This window comes from Petromyzon marinus, chromosome 44 (assembly GCF_048934315.1).
Source record: "Petromyzon marinus isolate PM22_M1 ecotype Great Lakes invasive population chromosome 44, UKy_Petmar_22M1.pri1.0, whole genome shotgun sequence".
Lineage (NCBI taxonomy): Eukaryota > Metazoa > Chordata > Hyperoartia > Petromyzontiformes > Petromyzontidae > Petromyzon > Petromyzon marinus.
Window position 1 is genome coordinate 820,264 of NC_133710.1, and position 20,434 is coordinate 840,697.

A 20,434-nucleotide genomic window follows, 5' to 3' on the forward strand; every position below is an offset into this window, starting at 1 on the left:
AACATGTGTGTCGCCGTACCTGTCAGAGAGATGAACTAATAAAAAAAACGTCTGGCTTTTGAATACTGGTGTATGTACAGAATGCTAGGAATTGTATGGCAAGACATGATAAGCAACCTGGAAGTTTGGAACATAACGTGGCAGGAACGTGTCGTAAATATATATGCAGGAGGAAGGTGATGGTAACTATTGCGTTATGCACAATATAATTTCGTGCCGAATATGGACCCATATATTATATAGAGGTCCCTTGCCTATGACACCTGGCAGTTTACCCAGCATTGATTCAAGAAAGCCTGCCACTGCTCATGAGAACACTGAATGTTGAAACCAGGCTCAGAATTTGCTTGTGCTGAATCAATGCTGCTGAAATTGCGCACTTCCAGAAAGGCGATTGGTTGTGTGAGAAATAGTTTTATTTATTTTACGTACAAAGAAAGAGACTTTGTACATGAAGCAGACGCGTTGTCTGTTCATCTCCGCTGTTCGGTTCGGCAGGAAAAGAAGGCTAGGATGGGCAGGGCCACGTGTGCAGTGCACGAGAGGGCGGCTTGTTGATGCAGCCATCGGAGTGACACCCACCCAGAAGGTTGCAACCACGGGGAAGAGGAGACCTAAGGCCGGAGATGGTGCAATAATAAGACTGTAAAAGAACAACCCCTGGGAGGTTTGGTGTTGATTTTGCAAAAGCTTCAGGATATATATTTGACAAAAGCGATTGCAAGTTGTGGTGACACCAACGATGCCGCTGGCCATGAATCTGATCTCTTGTGATATAATCTTGGCATTACCGGTGACGCTTCACATTGCAGGCCTTGATATTGTACTCAGTAAATTACATGCGAAAAGTGAACTTCACAGAACCTTAGAGAAGACAATGAAACAAGTTCGTTTTTTAATTGGAATTATTTTAAAATATACGGGTTTTCAACGTACATCCTGTAACATATTCTCAGTTATTTTTAGCATCAGTTGTTTACCCATACTCTCACTTTTATGCGAGGGATTTAATGTTATACTTCACGTACAAATCTGCAGGAGTAATATATTTCAAATTCAAATCTTCAAATTTTTTACGGTGAGACTAAAGATCTCGAAATCAATTATTAAATGTTGTAATATGAAGCATTTGTAATCTTCATAAATCCTTCAAACATTGTATTTATTTCCACATGAAGTCTTAATTATGGCTCTCTTAGTGGCTGCTAACTCTATCCAGATAGCATGTCATTTAATAATACTCACAACTGAGGTTTAAAACAATGTCCACTTACATAAAGTTCAAACAGCTGAAGCGTCCACTAACTTTACCCCGCAAGTACAAATGTCTCTCTAATTGCAGACAAACGTCTCCTTGTTTCCTTCTGTCGTCAGTCTTCATGACAGAGATTAATTATACAGTTCACCCATCCACATTCGACTCTTCATTCGGCTGAAGATTAAATTAAGATACCAGTTTTAGATTTTAGACCTGTGTGTATGTTGAACTTCTTTCACACTGTACGTAGCCAACCGTGCAAATCGGAGGCGCGGGGGAAGGACAACAGCAGAAGAAATTAGTTTTCAATCTCGATGACTTAAAAGTGCACAGCTCCAGTGGCTTCCTAATATCAGAAGGAAAAGGAAGGGCACTCCAGACCTTATTCACTCAACAATCTCAAACCCTCACCGCTAAACCCTTACAAGGATTGCCGCTCGGCATGTGAATACCCTGCAAGCGGAGCTGTGAGTCACAACTTTATCCGGTTCTTCCCCGTTCAGAATTATTTTCAGGATCTAATGGGACGAAAGCGATGACAGCTTGTGGTAACACCGGTGATGGCATTGTCCGTCATTTAGAGCTCTCGAATGGAATTCCTGGCTTTATCATGATGCTCCACGGAGCTGTGAACCACAAATCTTCTTTGTCTTCTCTGAGGCCGTCTGTAATTTGACCTTCGTGCAGTTAAGCGACGACGTACAATATCAAGTCCTACAGGGTTTAAGTATCCTGGTAATGCCAATATTATATTAGAAGAACTCAAATCATGGCCAATGCCATCACCGGTGTTACCACAACTTGGCATCACTTTCATCTGATTAGAGCCGTTGCTTTGTACGTACGTTGAACTTCTTTTGCATCGTACGTAACCAACCGTGCCCCCCCCCCCACAAGCTCCCACACTGCCCCCCACCGCGCTAAAGTCACACAGTGGGCGCTCTACACGTGCCTGGCACGCGCCGTGCACGCTACACGCGCCGTGCACGCCCTGGCAATTACTGTGAACGGCGCGGTGCTCGCCGCACGCTCAGCGCGAGGGGGTGGGGGCATCATCGCGCATTCAAGGCACCGATTCTGCAAAGTGTCGCATTCTCACTAAATCACTACGAGCGCGCACTACCGCGACCCCCCCCGCCCCCCCCGCTCTCTGCACCCTGATTGCTGCACTTACGAGCAATTTTGCCTCGTTGAACGAGCGTCTGATCGGGAGCGCCGGTGACGGCGGCGCTGATTTGCCGCTATAGCCTTGCTCGGGCCAGAGCCTGATTTTGCCGGTATTGTCTACAGGACCTGGCCCTCCCGTCACGTCCTCTGGTATCACGCACCGCACGGGGGCCGACGCCTTCGAGGGAAGTTGCACGAGATGGGATCGGTGAGCTTAACGAGTCGAGCGAGTGGTGGCAGTGCCGCCAAGTTTCTCCTGGACAAAATGAAAAATACCCGATTTTTTCCACCGCTTATTCGAAGCGACGTTTGTCAGCTTCCCGAGGGAGGATTGATGAGAAATTCGCTACTGCTGCTGAAAGTTTGCAAGCTATTGGTTTGTCGGGAACGAGTTGAATGTGATTGAAAACAGAATCGAGCTACCGAGACTTGCGTTGCCACCTAAACAGCAATTGTAACATTTTGCTGTTTGCAGTAAATCATTCGTAAACAGAAGGAATTCAGAGGGAGTAAAACCTGATCCCGCAGGGGCCAGTAGCTGATAGCCATGTGGTCAGAAGTGACCCCATCGACATGAGCTATTGAATGTCCTCAAAGGGAGCTTCCAACTCAAGCCCGAATAGACGAGTTGAGGCCACAGTGGGGAGGTTTGAGAAGATGAATCACGCAGTGCAGTGTTAAGTCACGGGGCCCTAGAATGACACAAAAAGATTTGTCGGTTAGATGTCACACGGGGGGTATGTAAGCCACCTGTACCGGGTGTGGCCTTCGCCAAGGAGGATATCGCTCGAGAGGGAAGGCTTCTCAAGTTGAGACTGCAGATTCAGTCACGCTGAACATGAGGCATGCATGTGTTTGTTTGTAATGTGCGGGTCTGTCCTGTATGCGTTTTGCACGGAGTGTGCGTGCGTGTGTGAGGAGCGGTAGTGGTGAGCGCGCTGCGCTACGAACCTGACGATCCGGGTTCAGTTCCCGCTTATGGCCAATACCAATGACGGTCATTTGAAACGGTTGTGGGCCTCCCCTAGGTCGATTCGGCCTAAAATGTGCACCTCGTGCAGTGTGTAAACATCGCCACGAGGGAGATGAAGGCAGCCGGACGTGGCGCTGATCACCCATCCCCTTGTAGGTCGTGCCATACTTCATAGGTGGTATTCACTAACAGCACTTGCCCCAACAGTCTGTTCAGGCTATACGGGGGATCTTTGTCTTTGTACCATACTGTCACGATTCGGGGCTCACAGAGTCAAATCGGGAATTGATTCTTGTTCGTCTTGTTCACCGTATTGTTTGTATTGTTTCTACATCTAAACAAAAATAAATTCCCATATGAAGAGTTATGATTGTTCCACGAACCTCAACGCAACGTTGGAATGCCATCCGCGTGTCGCCTTCGGCGGTCACTTGTAATCTATGCACAAATTGCTAGGATTGACTTTAATCCATTAATCGATGCATCATCGTTACATTTCTACCAGACATATTGGGGTGGTGAAGGTGCAGAGGCGTTTGGCAGTCCGCAGGGTTGGACTTGCCGCTCTCAGAACAACACTCCTTTCCAAGGGATGTATTGTGAATTTGACGCAGCAGAAACAGATTTCAGTCAGGAATTTCCGTTATTTCATTGCGGTGGCGGCGCAGGAGGAGGAGCCGCCTCTGGTGGTTGATTTGTCCTCTTCTGAAGCTTGGAATGGGTGCAAGCTCAATATGAAATTATTAAAATGGGAATGTGTGAACCACAGTAGCTGTTGGATCTTGCATATCGGAGAAATCTTCTGTGTGATATTACCAACAACCATAACCCTCATCTTGAAAATAATGTACTCATTAACATGTTATTCATGCTCTACTCTTTGGTTCTTTCGGTAAAGTCACGTAGGTATAAAATAAAATATTCACGACAAGTAGAAGCCATATGGTGGAGTTGTGGTGCAATAGTTAGCGCACTGTGTGCGATGAAGCCGGTGACCCGAGTTGCAATCCCTGCCACGGCTAACATCAGTGGCGAGTGGTATCTGCATTGATCTTGCACCCCCACCCATCCTCCAATGGCTCTCCGTCCCCTTCACAAGCTCCCAATGACCAGCATGGTGAAGTTTGGTAGAAGCAACCCTCCATCGCTGCACAGAGCAAGGAGGCTTTCACCAGGCAGTGGATTAACCAAGGTGTGCAAATTATTCAACATTATTATTGTACAACAATTATGTGAGATGAATGATAACCCTAACCCTTATCTAAAAGTGAATTTATTAAACATTAACAAGGATATGTTTAACATATACCTCGAAGAAATAAAACTTTATCTTATCTATAAATGACTTTTCATTAACATTAATAAGGCTGTTTTAATACATCTGAAAATATTTGTTTAATCTTGTGTACATATTAAAGGAGATGCAGAACTCAATGCTTCAATGTTCTACAGCGGTGGTTGTGTGCATGGTTTCAAAGCCCCACAAGTTTTACTCATGGGAAAGCGCAGGGGGGTGATCCCCCTAAATGTCCTGTGTCCCCCCCCAACAATCCCACATGTGTCATCGCAGCACAAGCCCGAGTATATCCCGTAGCATTGTGCCCATCTACGTCCCTTCATCATTTTTAGTTCCGCTCCGTCTGATTGGCTCCCTCACGCTGGCTTCCATTTTTGACTCTCTAGAGGAGCACATCCGCTGATTTTAATATTTGACGACGTTTCCCTTTGCGGCATTGTCGACATACTTGTACTTTGGTTTCATGTTGTTATTATTTCATTGGGGGAACTTTGACAGACATTTTATCGGACAAACAACATTTCACACTCAAAAAAGAAAACATTCGCCGTCTTTATAACAAGAATGCATGGGGCAAAGTGTGACATGAGCGCTTCTGATACAAATTCAAGGTTGAGGTGTCTGCAGCAGAAACCGCTGCAGACACCGACTAAAGAGCCACGTTTGTTTCCTTTTGTATCCTATCAATCTCTGCATCAACACTCCTCAAATGATCTTAGATTATTTGGACCCATTATATAATCACGAGGGGAGAGCTGTCGACGCAGCGGTTAGCAGCGCCACGCATAATGCACATTGTGACCCGAGTTTAATTCCCGGCCACGATTAATACGGGCGGTGAGCAATGCTTGATCCGGTCCTTGGATCCCCCTCCTCCCCGCACTCTCGTCCCCTTCACTGATCCACACAGAGCAGCGTGCGTGAATTAGGGTCAAGCACAACCCGTACGGGCCACACAGCGTGTGGGGCGGCCCTCCATCCAACAGCGGATTGACAAATGTCCGTATTGCATTTTTAAGAACACGCGCTGTGCCATCGTTGTGTCGGGCACAGCGCGACGCGGCTTTCGCCCGGCGGCGTTGTCCCCGGCCGCGGTTCCTCCTGGTCCCCGCGCACAACAACGCTACCCCCCCCCCCCCATCAACTGCATGGAGAGCGGCATGTCTGTGCGCTTACATTGACAGCGAGCGAGGCGCAGGATGGGCCCCCGTGCTCGTACGGGGGAAGCTCATGCAGGGATCAAAAGACGACATCTGGGGTGGGTTCGTGGCACGAGCGCATGCACAGGCACAGACGCACCGAAGCAGGCACGCGCACGCGCACAGGCGGGCGGGCGCTACGACCATGCAATGGCGCTGTCAAAGTACGGCACGGTGTACCAGGACGGAGCCCACAAAATGAGTTGCGACTGCACTACGCACATCGGGCCTGTCTGCATGGCGCAGGGGGGGCGGTGGGGCACACCATCATCGACCCACAGAGAGGAAATGGGCTGGTGGAGTGGGGTGTCGGGAATGGGATGAGAATGGGACAGGTATAGGGATGGGTATAGGGACGGGTATGGGATGGGTATGTGACGGGGAGGATGCTTTGTTTTTATTTATATGGCATTTTGTAAACGTCCTTTACCTTTCTGTTCCAGCCCTACATTTTAGCGGCAGGTTTCAGGGGGAGAAGATGTTAAGGAGGAAGGAGAAAAGAGGAGAGATTAGCCGTGCGAATCACAGGAGCGAATTTGGTAATTGCTGGACACATTGATGGTGATGACACATCATGGCATCTTACCATTCTCTTTGCTCTGCACACGTGGACACAAAATAATATCTACGTGGCACCGAGAGAGAGAGACAGAGCCAGCACCTGGATTGTCCATGGCGTTTGTGTCATGAAAGGAATATATCGTGAAGTTAATCCAGTGTGATCTAGAATATTTGTTTTACTATTAACAAAGATATTACCATTTTATATTATCCACTATTCATAATTTCCCTATCTATAAATTTGAGAAATGAAGCGACCCAAACATTGTAATTGCAATCACCGGCATTCTTTGCATGAAATTAGCTAATTGTTTTCTCTCCCGTTTAATTGCACACAATCACGCCTCCAAGCAAGTTTAATTTCCGTCCTAACCAACTGTTGACTCTCAGAATGTTTTCCCCGCCCCGTCGCAAGCAGCTGGGGGGAACGCGCCGCCGCCACAGCGTGCACAGCACGTTAAGGATGGCAGCGGCGCCCGGCGCGGGGGAGATCACCTGCGGTGGACTCGAATCGCTCCTGCGAGAGAGCGGCCCACACGGCTCACGTGAGAGGCCACAAATCACGAGGCATTCCTAGCGGCCTGGGGCCTCGCAGACCCCTTGTGGGGCGTAACTGTCGAGCGTTGCGGAACTAACGGTGAACCCCACCGGCAGCCCCATCCAGCACAGCCCGGCGGCGGCGCGGGAGCCATAACTTTTGATAGTGTGACAAAATGCAGACGTTTAAATAGAAATGCAGCCAGCAGCACCGCCACTCAGATAATGCAGCTCTCGAGGCACGGCGAGCCCACGCGTGCACACGCACGTACGCACGCATGCGCGCGCACACACACACGCTCACACACACACACACGCTCACACACGCTCACACACACACGCACGCACACAGGTGCGTGCACCCACACACACACGCGCACACACGCACGCGCGCACACACGCACGCGCGCGTGCACACGCTTGCTTGCCTGCTCGTACGTGCGCGCACACACACGGGAGGCAGTCACATGCTAAACTCTCCATGCTAGGTAACATATACCGTTAATAAAAAAAAATCATCACACGTGGCATTTTCGTTGTAACAACAACAATAATAATAATATAACCGCATGGATGGTTAGTGCAGAGTAGCATTTCCATGGGAGCTGTCTGGAGTGGATTATGAATGAAGGGAGCGGGAGTGGACGTGGCACCACTTACTGTAGGGGACGCATTCGTAATGGACCTCGAGGAACTTGTAGATGCCAGGGCAGGGATCCTGGAACACGTCGCTGCCCGCCACCACGATGCACTGCGTCCGATTGTTGCACCTGCACGCGGACACACACACACAAAGACAAAGATCCCCCATGTAGCTTTTACAAACGGTTGGGGGCATGCGTTGTTGGCGAGCACCTATGAAAGCCGGCACGGCACACGAGGGGGTGGGTGGCCAGCACCACGCCCGGCCGCCTTTGTCTCCTCAGCGGCGATGTTTACACACCGCACCAGATACTCGTTTGAGACTGAGTCGACCTAGGGGAGGCCCAGGACCGGTTCAGATAATCGTCACCGGTGTTGGCCGTGAGCGGGAATCGAACTCTGGTCGCCGGGTTCATAGCGCGGCGTAGCGCTAACCACTACACTACCGCTCCACACACGCACGCACGCACGAACGCCCAGACAGACAAACACCCCATCTCACATTGCCTGGTGTGCACAATGGCCTCACAATTGTCTACCTGACTGTCGGAGGCAATCGGGTAAATAGATGCAGCAACTCGGCAGGTGCATGTCACTGTGTAACACCTGCTGGGGGAAATGAGGCAGAGAGAATCATGTGGTTTCGATGTCTATATATATTGAGCCTTATTGAATTTCCCTCTCTTTTTTGACTAAAAACACAAAATAAATAAATAAGACTATAAAATTGTAGGTTCAAAAACCAAAAGCTTTTTTCTTGCTCCTACAAGCAAGCAATTGAGCACGTGTGTCCGACTGTAGCTCTCAGTCAATGGTGGAAATTCCACATTCCTTTGACAAGGGTGAGATAGTGCTCAGGACGAACACCGCTGACTGCCCACACCAAGGAACATTTTGTTTGTTTGGGAGCCGCGGCAGGAGATGGCACCTTTGCCGCTTCTTGCAGAGGTTCGCAGTTCGCGAGCAGCTGCCGCCCTGCCAAATACCGCGGGCGTCTTCACCGAACTATCGCAGGCCGCCTGCTTCGTTCATTCATTTTGTTTACTTTTTTTGAGCAAAAACTCGACCCCCACTAAAGAGGGCATCGCGATACTTTACACCGCAGACATGACATCTCCCGTGACGTTTTTAACAAGAAACAGGCCACGTGTGCCGGCGTCACGTCCAGATTAGTCCAATTTGAAAAGTATTGTACTCGCGAATCACCTAATTTGGTAAAACCACATTTCAACATCGACCCTTACCGGCAGACTATACGTACCTGTGAAGCGCGACACCTTCGGTATCGCTTAGCGTTAGGAGAATGCCGCAAATGTGAAAGGTACGAATTGTTCTGAAGGAAGGAGGGAAGGACCAACCAAGATGTGAACTCACCACTGAATTATCACGATCTTGTACACTAGGCACTGCATCCACACGGCTGGTTATCGTTAAGCCACTTCCTGCCGATTCATTTTGCTGCCACCTTTCGTCAAAAGGCCTAAATGAACGTTAATATTGACAACACACAGCAGCAGCATAATAATAATGATTTCTTTTTGATACGGTGCCCTTTTACACCGGGGTGTCCTGGAGCGCTGCGAGGCACGGGCGCGTGGAGGAACGATCCTGAAGCGAGGAGGGAAAACTATCCGTGTGGTGGGGGGGGGCATGCGTCGGCATGCTTCGAGTAGCCAAGGGGGCCCTAAGGGGGCTCACAGCATTAGGCTGCCCACCCCCATTACCACCAAATATTACGGTGACAACCGCCTTCTTTTGCCACGACTGCGCTCCCTGTTGTTTCCACACTCGATGGCGCACGACACTCGTCGAAACATCCACGGAAGGGTCATCTGGGGTACACGCTTAAAGGAAAGGAGGCAGATTTTCAAAGGACACGCGAATCCATTCTTTAGACAACGATTTTAAACACCACCCCCCCCCCCCCACTAACGTCCACGACTTCCAGGCCCTGCGCCCCCCTGGGCCCCCCCCTTGTCCGAGCGTGAGGTCGCTCTCGACCGAAGACACGCACGCAGCTCTTCACGTGCCCACCTTCCCCTCCGTTGCAGTGGATTAACAGAAATGGCTGCGACGCCTAAAGCCCCCTTTGCCCTCCTAAACATCGCCGGCCACGCGCCGGAATCCTTTAAAAAATGGATGTATAAACCCGAGCGCAAAAAACGAGGGGACCGTTCCAGGAGCACGGAACGCAGGGACACGCGCCACAACCAAGATCAGAATCTTTATTTATACTGCAGGAGGAATCCGATGAGCTTTAAAGCTCTTTTTCACAGATGTCCAGTAGGGGCACGGGGTCAGAACGTTACACAGAACAAGTAGTACAAAAACACGTTAGGCGTGCAAAGTATAGGAAAGGTAAGCAAATCGATTTTTTCAAAATATATAAAAAATGTATTTTACCAGGTAAAGCCCACTGACGTTAGCAGTGGTCATGAAATCCGACTAGCTATCTGTGAGAGAAAGCTTCATATCCCATCGAATTCCTCCAGTCTCAATGAAAATTCTGATTCTGATAAATAATTCGGGCCACCCGGCTCATAGCACGGCGCAAATAGACGTGCACACGTACACATACGAGAATACCGGCAATGATACAGAAACACAACGCAGGAGCGCAAAGTGGCCAAGCGCGAATTGGCGACTCGCGCAGCGCCGCTCAGCGCCCCCACATCGATCATGCTTGTGCGGCAATGCAGCACGACGCGACACCACGCCGCAGGGCAGAAAGTGTGGTGATGGCGTGAATACGCTGGTGCGTGCATTGTAATTGCAAGCCACGTAATTCGGCATTCTCAGAAGCGTGCGTGCGTGCGGGAGCACGCCTTTGTATTTTTTTCTTTACATCTTCGCAATTAAACGCATGCCTCATGTAAAGCTGCTGCAATTGTTAGGCGCGCCATCCGCAGACCAACTAATGAAATGGCCGTGCATGGCTATTCGTAGGACGTAAGCCGGGCAGAGCACACCGCCAGCGCATCACGTGACGTCACGCGCGAGGTGGCGTTGCTCTCCGCTGGGTGTTCGAGTCGTCCCACGTGACGTTCGGCACGCCGTCCGACGTTTCGCTCCACGTTCTGACAGCTTTTTCAGGAAACTGAAATGCCATGTTCGGCACGATGTCCGACGTTTCTCTGCACGCACCGGGAGCTTCCTCCATTCAGCTCCCGAGGTTCAGTTCCCAGCAGAAAGCTCCGAGCAGCAGGCGGAGAGGAACGTCCGGACATCGCGATGGACGACAGATGCGGAAAAAACCCAGAAAACGCATCGGGGGGGGGGGGGGTACAGCACAACTGCTGGACAACCGCGGAAAGCTACGCGGTTGCATAACCGTGCCGTGACGCGCGTGGCAATGACGACAAAAGCGTCACGGGATTCCACGCGGTGTGCCGAGGCAGACCGCCAGAGCGGGCTGTCGGAGTCATTAGAGTTCGTCTCTTCGGTGGAGATGCACTGGAGAGACGAGGCAAACGAGCCTCAGGGCTCGGATCACTTTGCCCAGCCGTGGGTGAGAAGGCCACGTGCTATATTTGCGGCAGAGAAGGATGCAAATTAACCGCTGCCCTCCTACGATCCGAATGTTTTGACACTCCCTCTCTGGGATGATGTTTTGGGTCAGAAAATACAGACCATGTATAGCCCTTGGTCAGTCAACTATGAGACGACGACCTCTATCTCTGTGTCGTGTCGGTTATGGGAGTTGTGTGACCATACTTCACCATGCTGGTCAGTGCAAGTTAGTGGAGGCGGGGACGGGGGTGGTTTGGGAGGAAAATAAAAAGTCCAGATGATCAATGATAGCTGTGGCCAGGAATCGAACTCACCGGGTTCATTGCATTAACCACTGCACGTATAAAATAGAGACACCTGGTCCACCAATATTCTAAAGGGCAGAACTTTTTCATTTGCCTTTTGCCCAATTGCATTATATCTGTATTACGTCTGTCATGTCATGAGCCAAAGTGGCCATTTCCTGGCACATGGGGTGATGCGCTGCTTTCTGCACACCACCCCGTGGGTCACGAAATGACCACGGTGGAAGCAGATATCACAGAACTATTTCTCAGATCCATTGCAGGTGGCCTCGTTTATCTACATAATAGGGGACCATCTTTCCCATGTGCCCCGTTGACAGAGGAATGTTCGTCATGATCCAATAAGTTGTCCTTCCCCCTGCACCTCCGATTAGCACGGTCGGCTATGTAAGGCGTGAAATAAGTTCAACGTACATGTGTATATACCAATAAGTATCTCGCCATATTCAGTGAATCCGATTGTTCTTTTGTGCAGTCGTTTGTCACCGCGCTGAAACTCCCTTCACTTGAAAGCTCGCGTTAAATCGCAGGTGGCTAAAACTCCAATTTAAATCCAGGATCTCAGTGATGACAGGCTCAGATTTCTAACCCCTGAGCCATCAGACCAATGTTAGGCCTTAGGGATACATTCTTGGCAAGGGAAAAGTTGAAAAGTGTATGTATGCTACACGTAATTTGTGAACTATCATCATCATCGTCATCGTGGTGTATAATTTACATCGTGCCTCCCATGTGGTATGCTTTAAGTCACCAGAACAAAGGGACATTTGAGATCATTACTCAGCAGGGAAGTCATTGCACGCGGAATACCATGTTCGCTCGGGAACGAGGCGGTGTATAAGTACTGTGCACAAACAAATAAACCAAACTGAAAGGCTAAACTCCGTGCTTGCAACGACTCTACTTTTCGTTCACTTCACTTGAGCTCTTTGTACTCTGTCTCAAAATAATGTCTTTCATTTACGTCGTTAAAAAGGAGGAGTTGTGGGCGCATTAATCATCCGTCCTGGGAAGCTTATCCACACAACTTTGGTGACAAAGTGAAGGAACTTGCGACCATCACGGCCCTGCCTGGGTGGCCGCACTGTTGCTCATTATTCACGCCGGCAACATTGTGGCCCCTTAAACGATTAAATCAACGAGTACATTGGCAAGTCAGCTGATTGATTTGCTGGTCAAATAATTAGTGAGTTCGACTTGGTAAGTAGTTGGATTCATTGCCCATTACTAGTGGCGGGCATTTTAAGTGTGTAGAATCACGGAAGCCAGCGCAGCAGCAAAACACTCGAGGGGCATTACAGAGATGTGGGTGGGCTGCAGTGTGAATTTTTGCACGGTGGCGTAGCCGCTGTTTGCGTGTTGTACGTATAATCTTTGCGCGCGTATATCACCGCAAGAACACTCCTCAGCCTTTAGTGTGAAGTCAGGGATTTGTATTTAATGGCGTGCTCGGCACGTGATTATTTCCGCCATAAACAAACAACCACCCTGCCACTCCAACCCCCCCGAGGCTTTGAACGTGAATTGAAAAACATTTATAGGTTGTAATTGTAAAGGTGCAGTCCTGCAAAGTTTTGCTCACGCCCCGGTGCTGATGGAGAGGCCTCACCTAGTGAGTGCCACGGCGGCGAGATGTTAACTCCCTCGCCTTGGTAGACAGGAGGTGGTGGGTTTGATCATCCTGACCCTGACGCCTGCTGCTGTATATTTGGAGTTTGCGGTGTCTCTCTCCCCATCCGGTTTCTCCCTCCACATTTAGGAGAATCAACGTCACGCGTTTTAGAGTATCTGGCTGCCGTAAATTTCCACATGATAAGCCACTTCTTCGAGTGATCATTTGTGGCCAAGCCGTTTCTGAAAGAAAAAAAACATCTGTGTAGCTTACCTGGTAAAATAAAAGAAATAGTTTAGAGGTGGGAGTACTCACACGTGGCAACCTGCCGGTGGACCAACCGTGGTGAAGACGTCAGAGCGCTGCTCGGTTGCTAGGTGCACAGTGCGTGGGGAGCCAGCGGTGACGGGGGGGTGGGGGAATGTCAGAAACTTGCGCCACCGTTCCCTCCACCGCTGCAGCGGAGTTCAAATCGATGGGGCGACCTCCGCATGGCGAGTCCCGCGAGCTGACCCCACGGCACCACCCCCCACCCCCCCCCCACTCGAGCAATTTCTCACTCACGTGGTCGAGGCAATTAGTTGCCTTGGCGACGGGTTCAGCCAACGTAGCCGACCGTTTAAGCGTATCGATTTGTTCCCTCTCAATCGCCGTGGCCAGCTGCGTTGCTCGAGTCAGATAGCAGGGGCGCTTTCGCTGCAACAAACACAGAGGAGCGCGCTTTGCGTGGCCGTCCCGAGACAACGCGGCCGTGCCATGGCTCCATCATTCTAGGCATTGTGTGCCTGCCACGAGAGCGTATCGTTCATCGCCAGCATCATCAACATCATCGGTCATGTTCTACCCACTGCTGGATAAAGACCCTCAGGCTGTCGTCCATATCTCGTTGTCCGCCAATGCCGTGAGCCCATCTCTCTTTCCCGCACGCGAGAGACGGATATCGTCACTCCGTCTCTGCGGTGGTCGCCCTCTCGGACTCGTGGTCTCCATTCGCCTGTCATTCCGTCAGCGGTGTTACCCACGGGCCCTGAATCCCTTCTGAGGATGCGTCCTGCCCACGGCTCACCTACCGAGTCCACCCGACGCGCCTCATGCGCGTCTGCTCTCCGCTCCCCACGTTCCACTCTCCGTCTCTCGGCGTCACTCCGGGCGTGCCCCCTCCCGACGCTTCTCTGCGCACTTCCCAGCGTTCATTCCCCTTCTTAGTTATCAGTGACCGTGTTTCTGAGCCGCATGCATTTCGACGGGAAATATGCACCGATGGAGAATGCTTTTCTTCAAGAACATCGGTGCGTCGCTTTGCTTTTTACGATAAAATTCAGTTTGTTTTCTAAAAGCACTTGAGTTCACCTCTTTTTTCATCATTCCGAGTTCGATCCGACGCCCTCCAACAATGGCTCCCGGCGTACGCATCCTGCAGTGTTTTCTCCAGCGAGAGGCAACACGAGGGGCCCTCTGCTCATCTGCTTCCTCACACACATCCCGCTCTTCAACAGTATTTAGATTCTGTTATTTGGTCAGCCCACAGAGGTCGCCGGTTCAGCCTCTCAAATAGCCGCCCCACCAACGCCTCTGTCCATCCAGCAGTATAAACGGGTGAACCACGGTTGACCTCCAGGTCGCGGCGTGTGGTGGGACAAAGTGTGGGTACTCCCGCCGATTCCGAGACGTCTGACCAGCGTGGAAGAGTAGGCCAAAAGTAGCCTGCAGAGGGGGGCTCTCTTGAGCTCCGTCTAGTGTCGAGCGAGCAATTGCAGGGGCCGCACCTTTACCTCCTGACACGGCGTCGATTGTACTTCCCAAGCGAGAGCCCGCGCTCTCGACCGTCCGCGGCTGGGCGTTCGTCGCGCACCCTGGCCGGAGCGGGGCCAGGGTGCGCGACGCGGGGGAGCAGTCGAACGTGGGAGTGACGACGATGGCGACGAGAACCTCAACTGCAGCTCCACAGTGGCGCCGGCGCCGTGTCCCCGCCGGCGCGGGGGCATCGACGTCGCGCCGTTCGAACCGCGGACGGCTCGTGTCATAAAGCACGCCGAGATGTGAAGCAGCCCGGATCGTTATATCGGTTTCGTATGCAACTTCTTAGGCACGGGGACTGTCCGCCGCTTGTTTATCGTTCTTATTTGCTTACGTAAAGGATTACTTTGCACAAAGGGTCTAATTAGGGTTTTCCTGGAAAAGAGGTCCCTTCAGCTGGCTGGCAAAAAAACAATATACGCCACTGCCTGCAACACTGCAAAAAGCATCAGGCATTATGGGATAAAATCCAGCCGGGGTTGACTGTGCAATGCCATAATACGTCGACAGTTAAATCGCCAAAGCACTTTGATTATAGAATAAATATGAATGAGAGAAGTTGTTTTTGTTGGTGGTGCAGTGGATAGAACACGTTACTCGTAATTATAAGGATTCAAGAGCTTCACCCTCTGCCACAGTTTGAAAATAAGTACCGTGCCATCATAAGGTAAGTCGGAAGTGATGGACCTGTGGGTGGACTTACTCCTGTCACAGGAATGTGGAAGTTTGTACACAGGAGGAAGAGCAGTACTTCACTTGAGTGAGAAAATAGATATTGTTTTTTTAATTCTCCAGAAAATAACACACCTGGAAAAACTTCAGCTCAAAAAAAATTATAATTACTCTTACATAATTATTATTATTTACAGCTCTTTCTCAATCCACTGCTGGGCTCATTCCTCCCGATGCCAATGTCAGTCACAGAGATCGGGGGCTCGCCATTGGTTAGTGCAGATTGGCAAAGGGACCACCCGGGACCGGGTCAGATAGCGCACTTGGCCGTGGACAGGTGTAGAACCCATCTCGCCGGATTCGCAGCACGGTGCTGCTTGCTCGCCAGTGGCACTAACACTCCCCGAGCAAGCTCACAATTCACGACTGCGCGTGCAACGGCACTCGACGCGCAGAGCAGGGCCAAACGCCGTTCGGCTGCAGCAAATAACACGATTCTCTTGTCCACCAGCAGCAGCACCCCGGTGCGGTGTGCATCCACGCAAGTGACACGCGGTCGGCACGGTGTCCCCCGAGCTCTGTGGCCGGCAGCGTTGGCGCGCGAGTGAATCTGCGCCGACAACGGGGCACGAGCGAGCGAGCGCAACGCGGAGGGCGGTGCGGCGTGACCCGCAAAAGCGTAAATAAGAGGCCGACGGCACACGACCAAAGGTAGCTCATCTATAGATCGCACGTTAGGCGCGCTTACATTGATCAGGCGCAATTTTGAAAGCCGACCGCAGATGGAGAACAGATGCTCCACCGTATCTCATTTTATGGAGTGTATGCCCACGTGTCCGAGCCGCGCATGTTTGCGTGCCGCAATAAGATTGTACAGATGCCCTCAACACGGTTACGTGCAAACAAAAAAAACGCACGCTTCACGAGCGCGTGGACGTGCCGCGAATGTTAAGCGCGGGACCCCCGATACACTGCACGAGGGCCAATTCATTTACAGAATTAGATATCGTTTTTGTGTGTGTATAGCGCACAAGAGCACGCACGCATGTCAAGGTGCAGTTTTTCTAATTTGTTTCCCTCTAGCCTCCTCTTCCCTCTCCACCCCCGACCCATCACTACTTCTCCTCCGCCCACCACGCTCGAGGTCTAGATCTCTCTTTCATCCCGTACGTCCGTATTTCGGACCTCATCCCCCTGGTTAGAGTCCTTGCTCAATTGCTCGAGAGCACCGACTTCTCGCTCTGCGCTTATTGGCCCGACCGCCGTGGCGTGCGAACGTTCCCCCATTGTACGTCGTCGTTCTCCCATTGTATGTCGTCACATTCTCCCATTGTACGTCGTCACATTCCCCCATTGTACGTCGTCGTTCTCCCATTGTACGTCGTCGTTCTCCCATTGTACGTCGTCACATTCCCCCATTGTACGTCGTCACATTCTCCCATTGTACGTCGTCACATTCCCCCATTGTACGTCGTCGTTCTCCCATTGTACGTCGTCGTTCTCCCATTGTACGTCGTCGTTCTCCCATTGTACGTCGTCGTTCTCCCATTGTACGTCGTCGTTCTCCCATTGTACGTCGTCGTTCTCCCATTGTACGTCGTCATTCCCCCATTGTACGTCGTCGTTCTCCCATTGTACGTCGTCGTTCTCCCATTGTACGTCGTCACATTCCCCCATTGTACGTCGTCACATTCCCCCATTGTACGTCGTCGTTCTCCCATTGTACGTCGTCACATTCCCCCATTGTACGTCGTCATTCCCCCATTGTACGTCGTCGTTCTCCCATTGTACGTCGTCACATTCCCCCATTGTACGTCGTCACATTCCCCCATTGTACGTCGTCGTTCTCCCATTGTACGTCGTCACATTCTCCCATTGTACGTCGTCACATTCCCCCATTGTACGTCGTCATTCTCCCATTGTACGTCGTCACATTCCCCCATTGTACGTCGTCACATTCCCCCATTGTACGTCGTCGCATTCCCCCATTGTACGTCGTCATTCTCCCATTGTACGTCGTCGTTCTCCCATTGTACGTCGTCGTTCCCCCATTGTACGTCGTCACATTCCCCCATTGTACGTCGTCACATTCCCCCATTGTACGTCGTCACATTCCCCCATTGTACGTCGTCGCATTCCCCCATTGTACGTCGTCATTCTCCCATTGTACGTCGTCATTCTCCCATTGTACGTCGTCACATTCCCCCATTGTACGTCGTCACATTCCCCCATTGTACGTCGTCATTCCCCCATTGTACGTCGTCACATTCTCCCATTGTACGTCGTCGCATTCTCGCTACCCTCGGCACCTCTTCATCCACTACACAAGAAGCGTCCCCCTCTCCGTTAGCCGCCCTTTCACTCGCCGCTCCTCTCTCGAAACGTGCCCCCACCCCCACATCCCCCCCCCCGGATTTTGTGCGCGGCATCTAGAGATGTCGCTGCATTTTTAGTCACTGCACGCAATTATAATTAAATCGTGTCATTACATTTTGAGGTTTTTTTTCATGCCGCTTTTTTATTCTTAGCTGCACACGTTAATGCGATTTGTAAAAACGTAGGCTTTAAGGCATACCTTACGCGCTCAGCGTATTTGGCCGTTATACATTTACACGTGATAAGCCACTTGCGTTTCTGAAAAAAAATATTTTTCTCAGTGGACCTTGCCTGGTCAATAAAAAAAAATAGTTTAATAGTTTTAGTATACAACGTATATTCTTGGTTCTTTCGGTAAAGTCACGTAGAAGGGAAACAATACAATAAAATAAATATAAAACAATATTGTAAAATAAATATAAAACAATGTTGTTTTGATAAAATAATAAAAATATAAAACAATAAAATTATTGTAAAACAATACAATTATTATTCTTGGTTCTTTCGGTAAATATAAAACAATAAAACGATAATAATATATTTTATTATTTTATTGTTTCCCTTCTACGTGACTTTTCCGAAAGAACCAAAAATATGAATCCCTGCAGTCACGAAAGCTTTAAATCAAAATGTATACAAAGTAATTATAATAATTTAGTTTTTCCACTGGCGGGATACAGGCTTCCTCCACGAACGTTTGACCACGCTTTACCATGCTGGCAGGATGGGTCGGAGGGCGCTGGATCAGATATCACTCACCATGGATGGTAGCCATGGCTGGGAATAGAACTCAGGTCACTGGGTCCAGAGCACAATGCACAACTCTTCTACAGCTGCATTGTGTTATTCTACAGCCGCATTGTGTTACTTTGGTGCCGTTCTTCTCAGCTTGGTGCGCTCCCATTATCATATTTCCAAAAAGATATGTTTTCTAGGCACTCAATACAATTGTATATGTACTTGCTTTTGCATTTTCAGTGATTGCACGCCAATTGTGCGACCGGCATCTCGGCGCCGAGCGCACCACTTTCCCACTGCTGAACATCACTCACGTCGCACGAGTGACATGATAGTGCTTTGCCTGCACCGTTACGGCGCTCTATCTCACGCACGAGGTGCTCGGAGCTCTCCCGATTCAGTTGCGTTCGCCAGTGGCTTATTCGGTGCTTATCTGCCAAATAAGCCCTCATAGCTATGCTTGATCGAATTAGGTACAAAATCAACTTCTTACAAAGATGGGGTATTTTTTTGTAACACTGATCGTTGACCAGGTTGGGATGTCGGTCACGCTGCGCACATAAAAGCCTGCCTCTGTCTCGGATGGGAACACTCGGTTAAATCTGGGAGAGCATGGATTCTGCTGCACAGGTTCCCGCGGTTGTGATGCACAGCCCTCCGATGTGTCTGCGTGTTGTGCCGCACGTTGTTCAGGATGATGTTTCGACGTTTTCGCTCTGCGGTTGTGTTGGGAACAATTCGAGAATAATGACATCCCCGAAGTAGTTCCCGGAACCCAGCCGTCAATTGGCTTCCCTTTGTATCTCTACCAGATGGTGTTCCACTTATGCAGTCTTCAAAGGCTTCTTGAATAAAGTGGTCAAACAAAGATGTGAAATATGAGAGGAGCCCAAAGGCCTTCGCTCTTACACCTCAAAATGAAGACAAAGAATGGGTCTCACTCTTGGCCACGTAGCTTTAGCTGGGACAGCCCACCATCATAATGGTCCTTAATGAACATGATCAGGGATCCCAAAAGCATGAAGGACAACTCCAAGCCTGGCCTCTTGATGGTATCGTTGGCCTTAATGAGGTAAAAAAATGAAAGGAGCTGGCATCATGGAAATTCCAGGCGAACTTGGGCGAGAAGGACACAGATCTGGGCCTTATCCAGATCAATGGGCTCATCCAGCAGGCGAGGATGCCTTAATGCACATGCATAATGTACGTTGACTCATTAATACCCCCCCCCCCCCCCACTTTGCGCAAGAGCACAGAAGAATGGTCACCACATCTACGCCTCTATATAAGGAACGAAACAGGGGAACTTCTCCACAAATCTGGCTGTCGCCTGATGAAGCTGGTTGTAATTATTGGCGAAACGTCGTACTCAGATTGTAAATGCTGTGGCTTGGCTCTCCAACACACCGTGTGCTGTACTAGTGAAGAATTGGCCACGTTCTGTTTACGTGACAACCCTTACTAGTTGGCTGTGTCAGGTGGTGGCGGGTTTTAACGACACATTTATATATTTACGCGATCTAACCCAAAGCACCTCTATTATGGAGGATGCCTTGTCTGGGTCATGTAGCTCACATACCCAGTCAACACGTGCCAAAGCAGCAGCTTCTGTTTGACTGGACAAATGAAGTGCAAGAGACATTGGTTCGAAGTGGATTTGCTAAAGTTGCTACCGGGCAGTTGGCGTTAGCCACCCATCATCCCGCAACAATAGGAGGCAACAGGAATGATGCTCACAACAACCGGCAGAGTAGCAGGTGGCTAAAACGCAGCAACGTGGCACAGCGGTG

At 50.1% G+C, this 20,434-nt stretch overlaps 1 protein-coding gene across 14 annotated transcripts in view; it reads right to left on the reverse strand.

The window, feature by feature from the left end:
• Positions 1-20,434, reverse strand: part of LOC116951953 (adhesion G protein-coupled receptor L2-like) — a 350,495-nt gene that overhangs the window by 138,071 nt on the left and 191,990 nt on the right. For 10 of the 14 annotated variants that reach the window (XM_032970867.2, XM_032970863.2, XM_032970866.2 and 7 more), the window contains exons 4-5: positions 7,653-7,762; positions 6,325-6,339 (exon numbers count right to left, since the gene is read on the reverse strand). In XM_032970867.2, coding sequence (XP_032826758.1) covers positions 6,325-6,339; positions 7,653-7,762 — 125 coding nt within the window. The remainder of the gene's footprint in view (positions 1-6,324; positions 6,340-7,652; positions 7,763-20,434) is intronic. The other 4 variants (XM_032970875.2, XM_032970874.2, XM_032970862.2 and 1 more) reach the window with 1 other exon arrangement.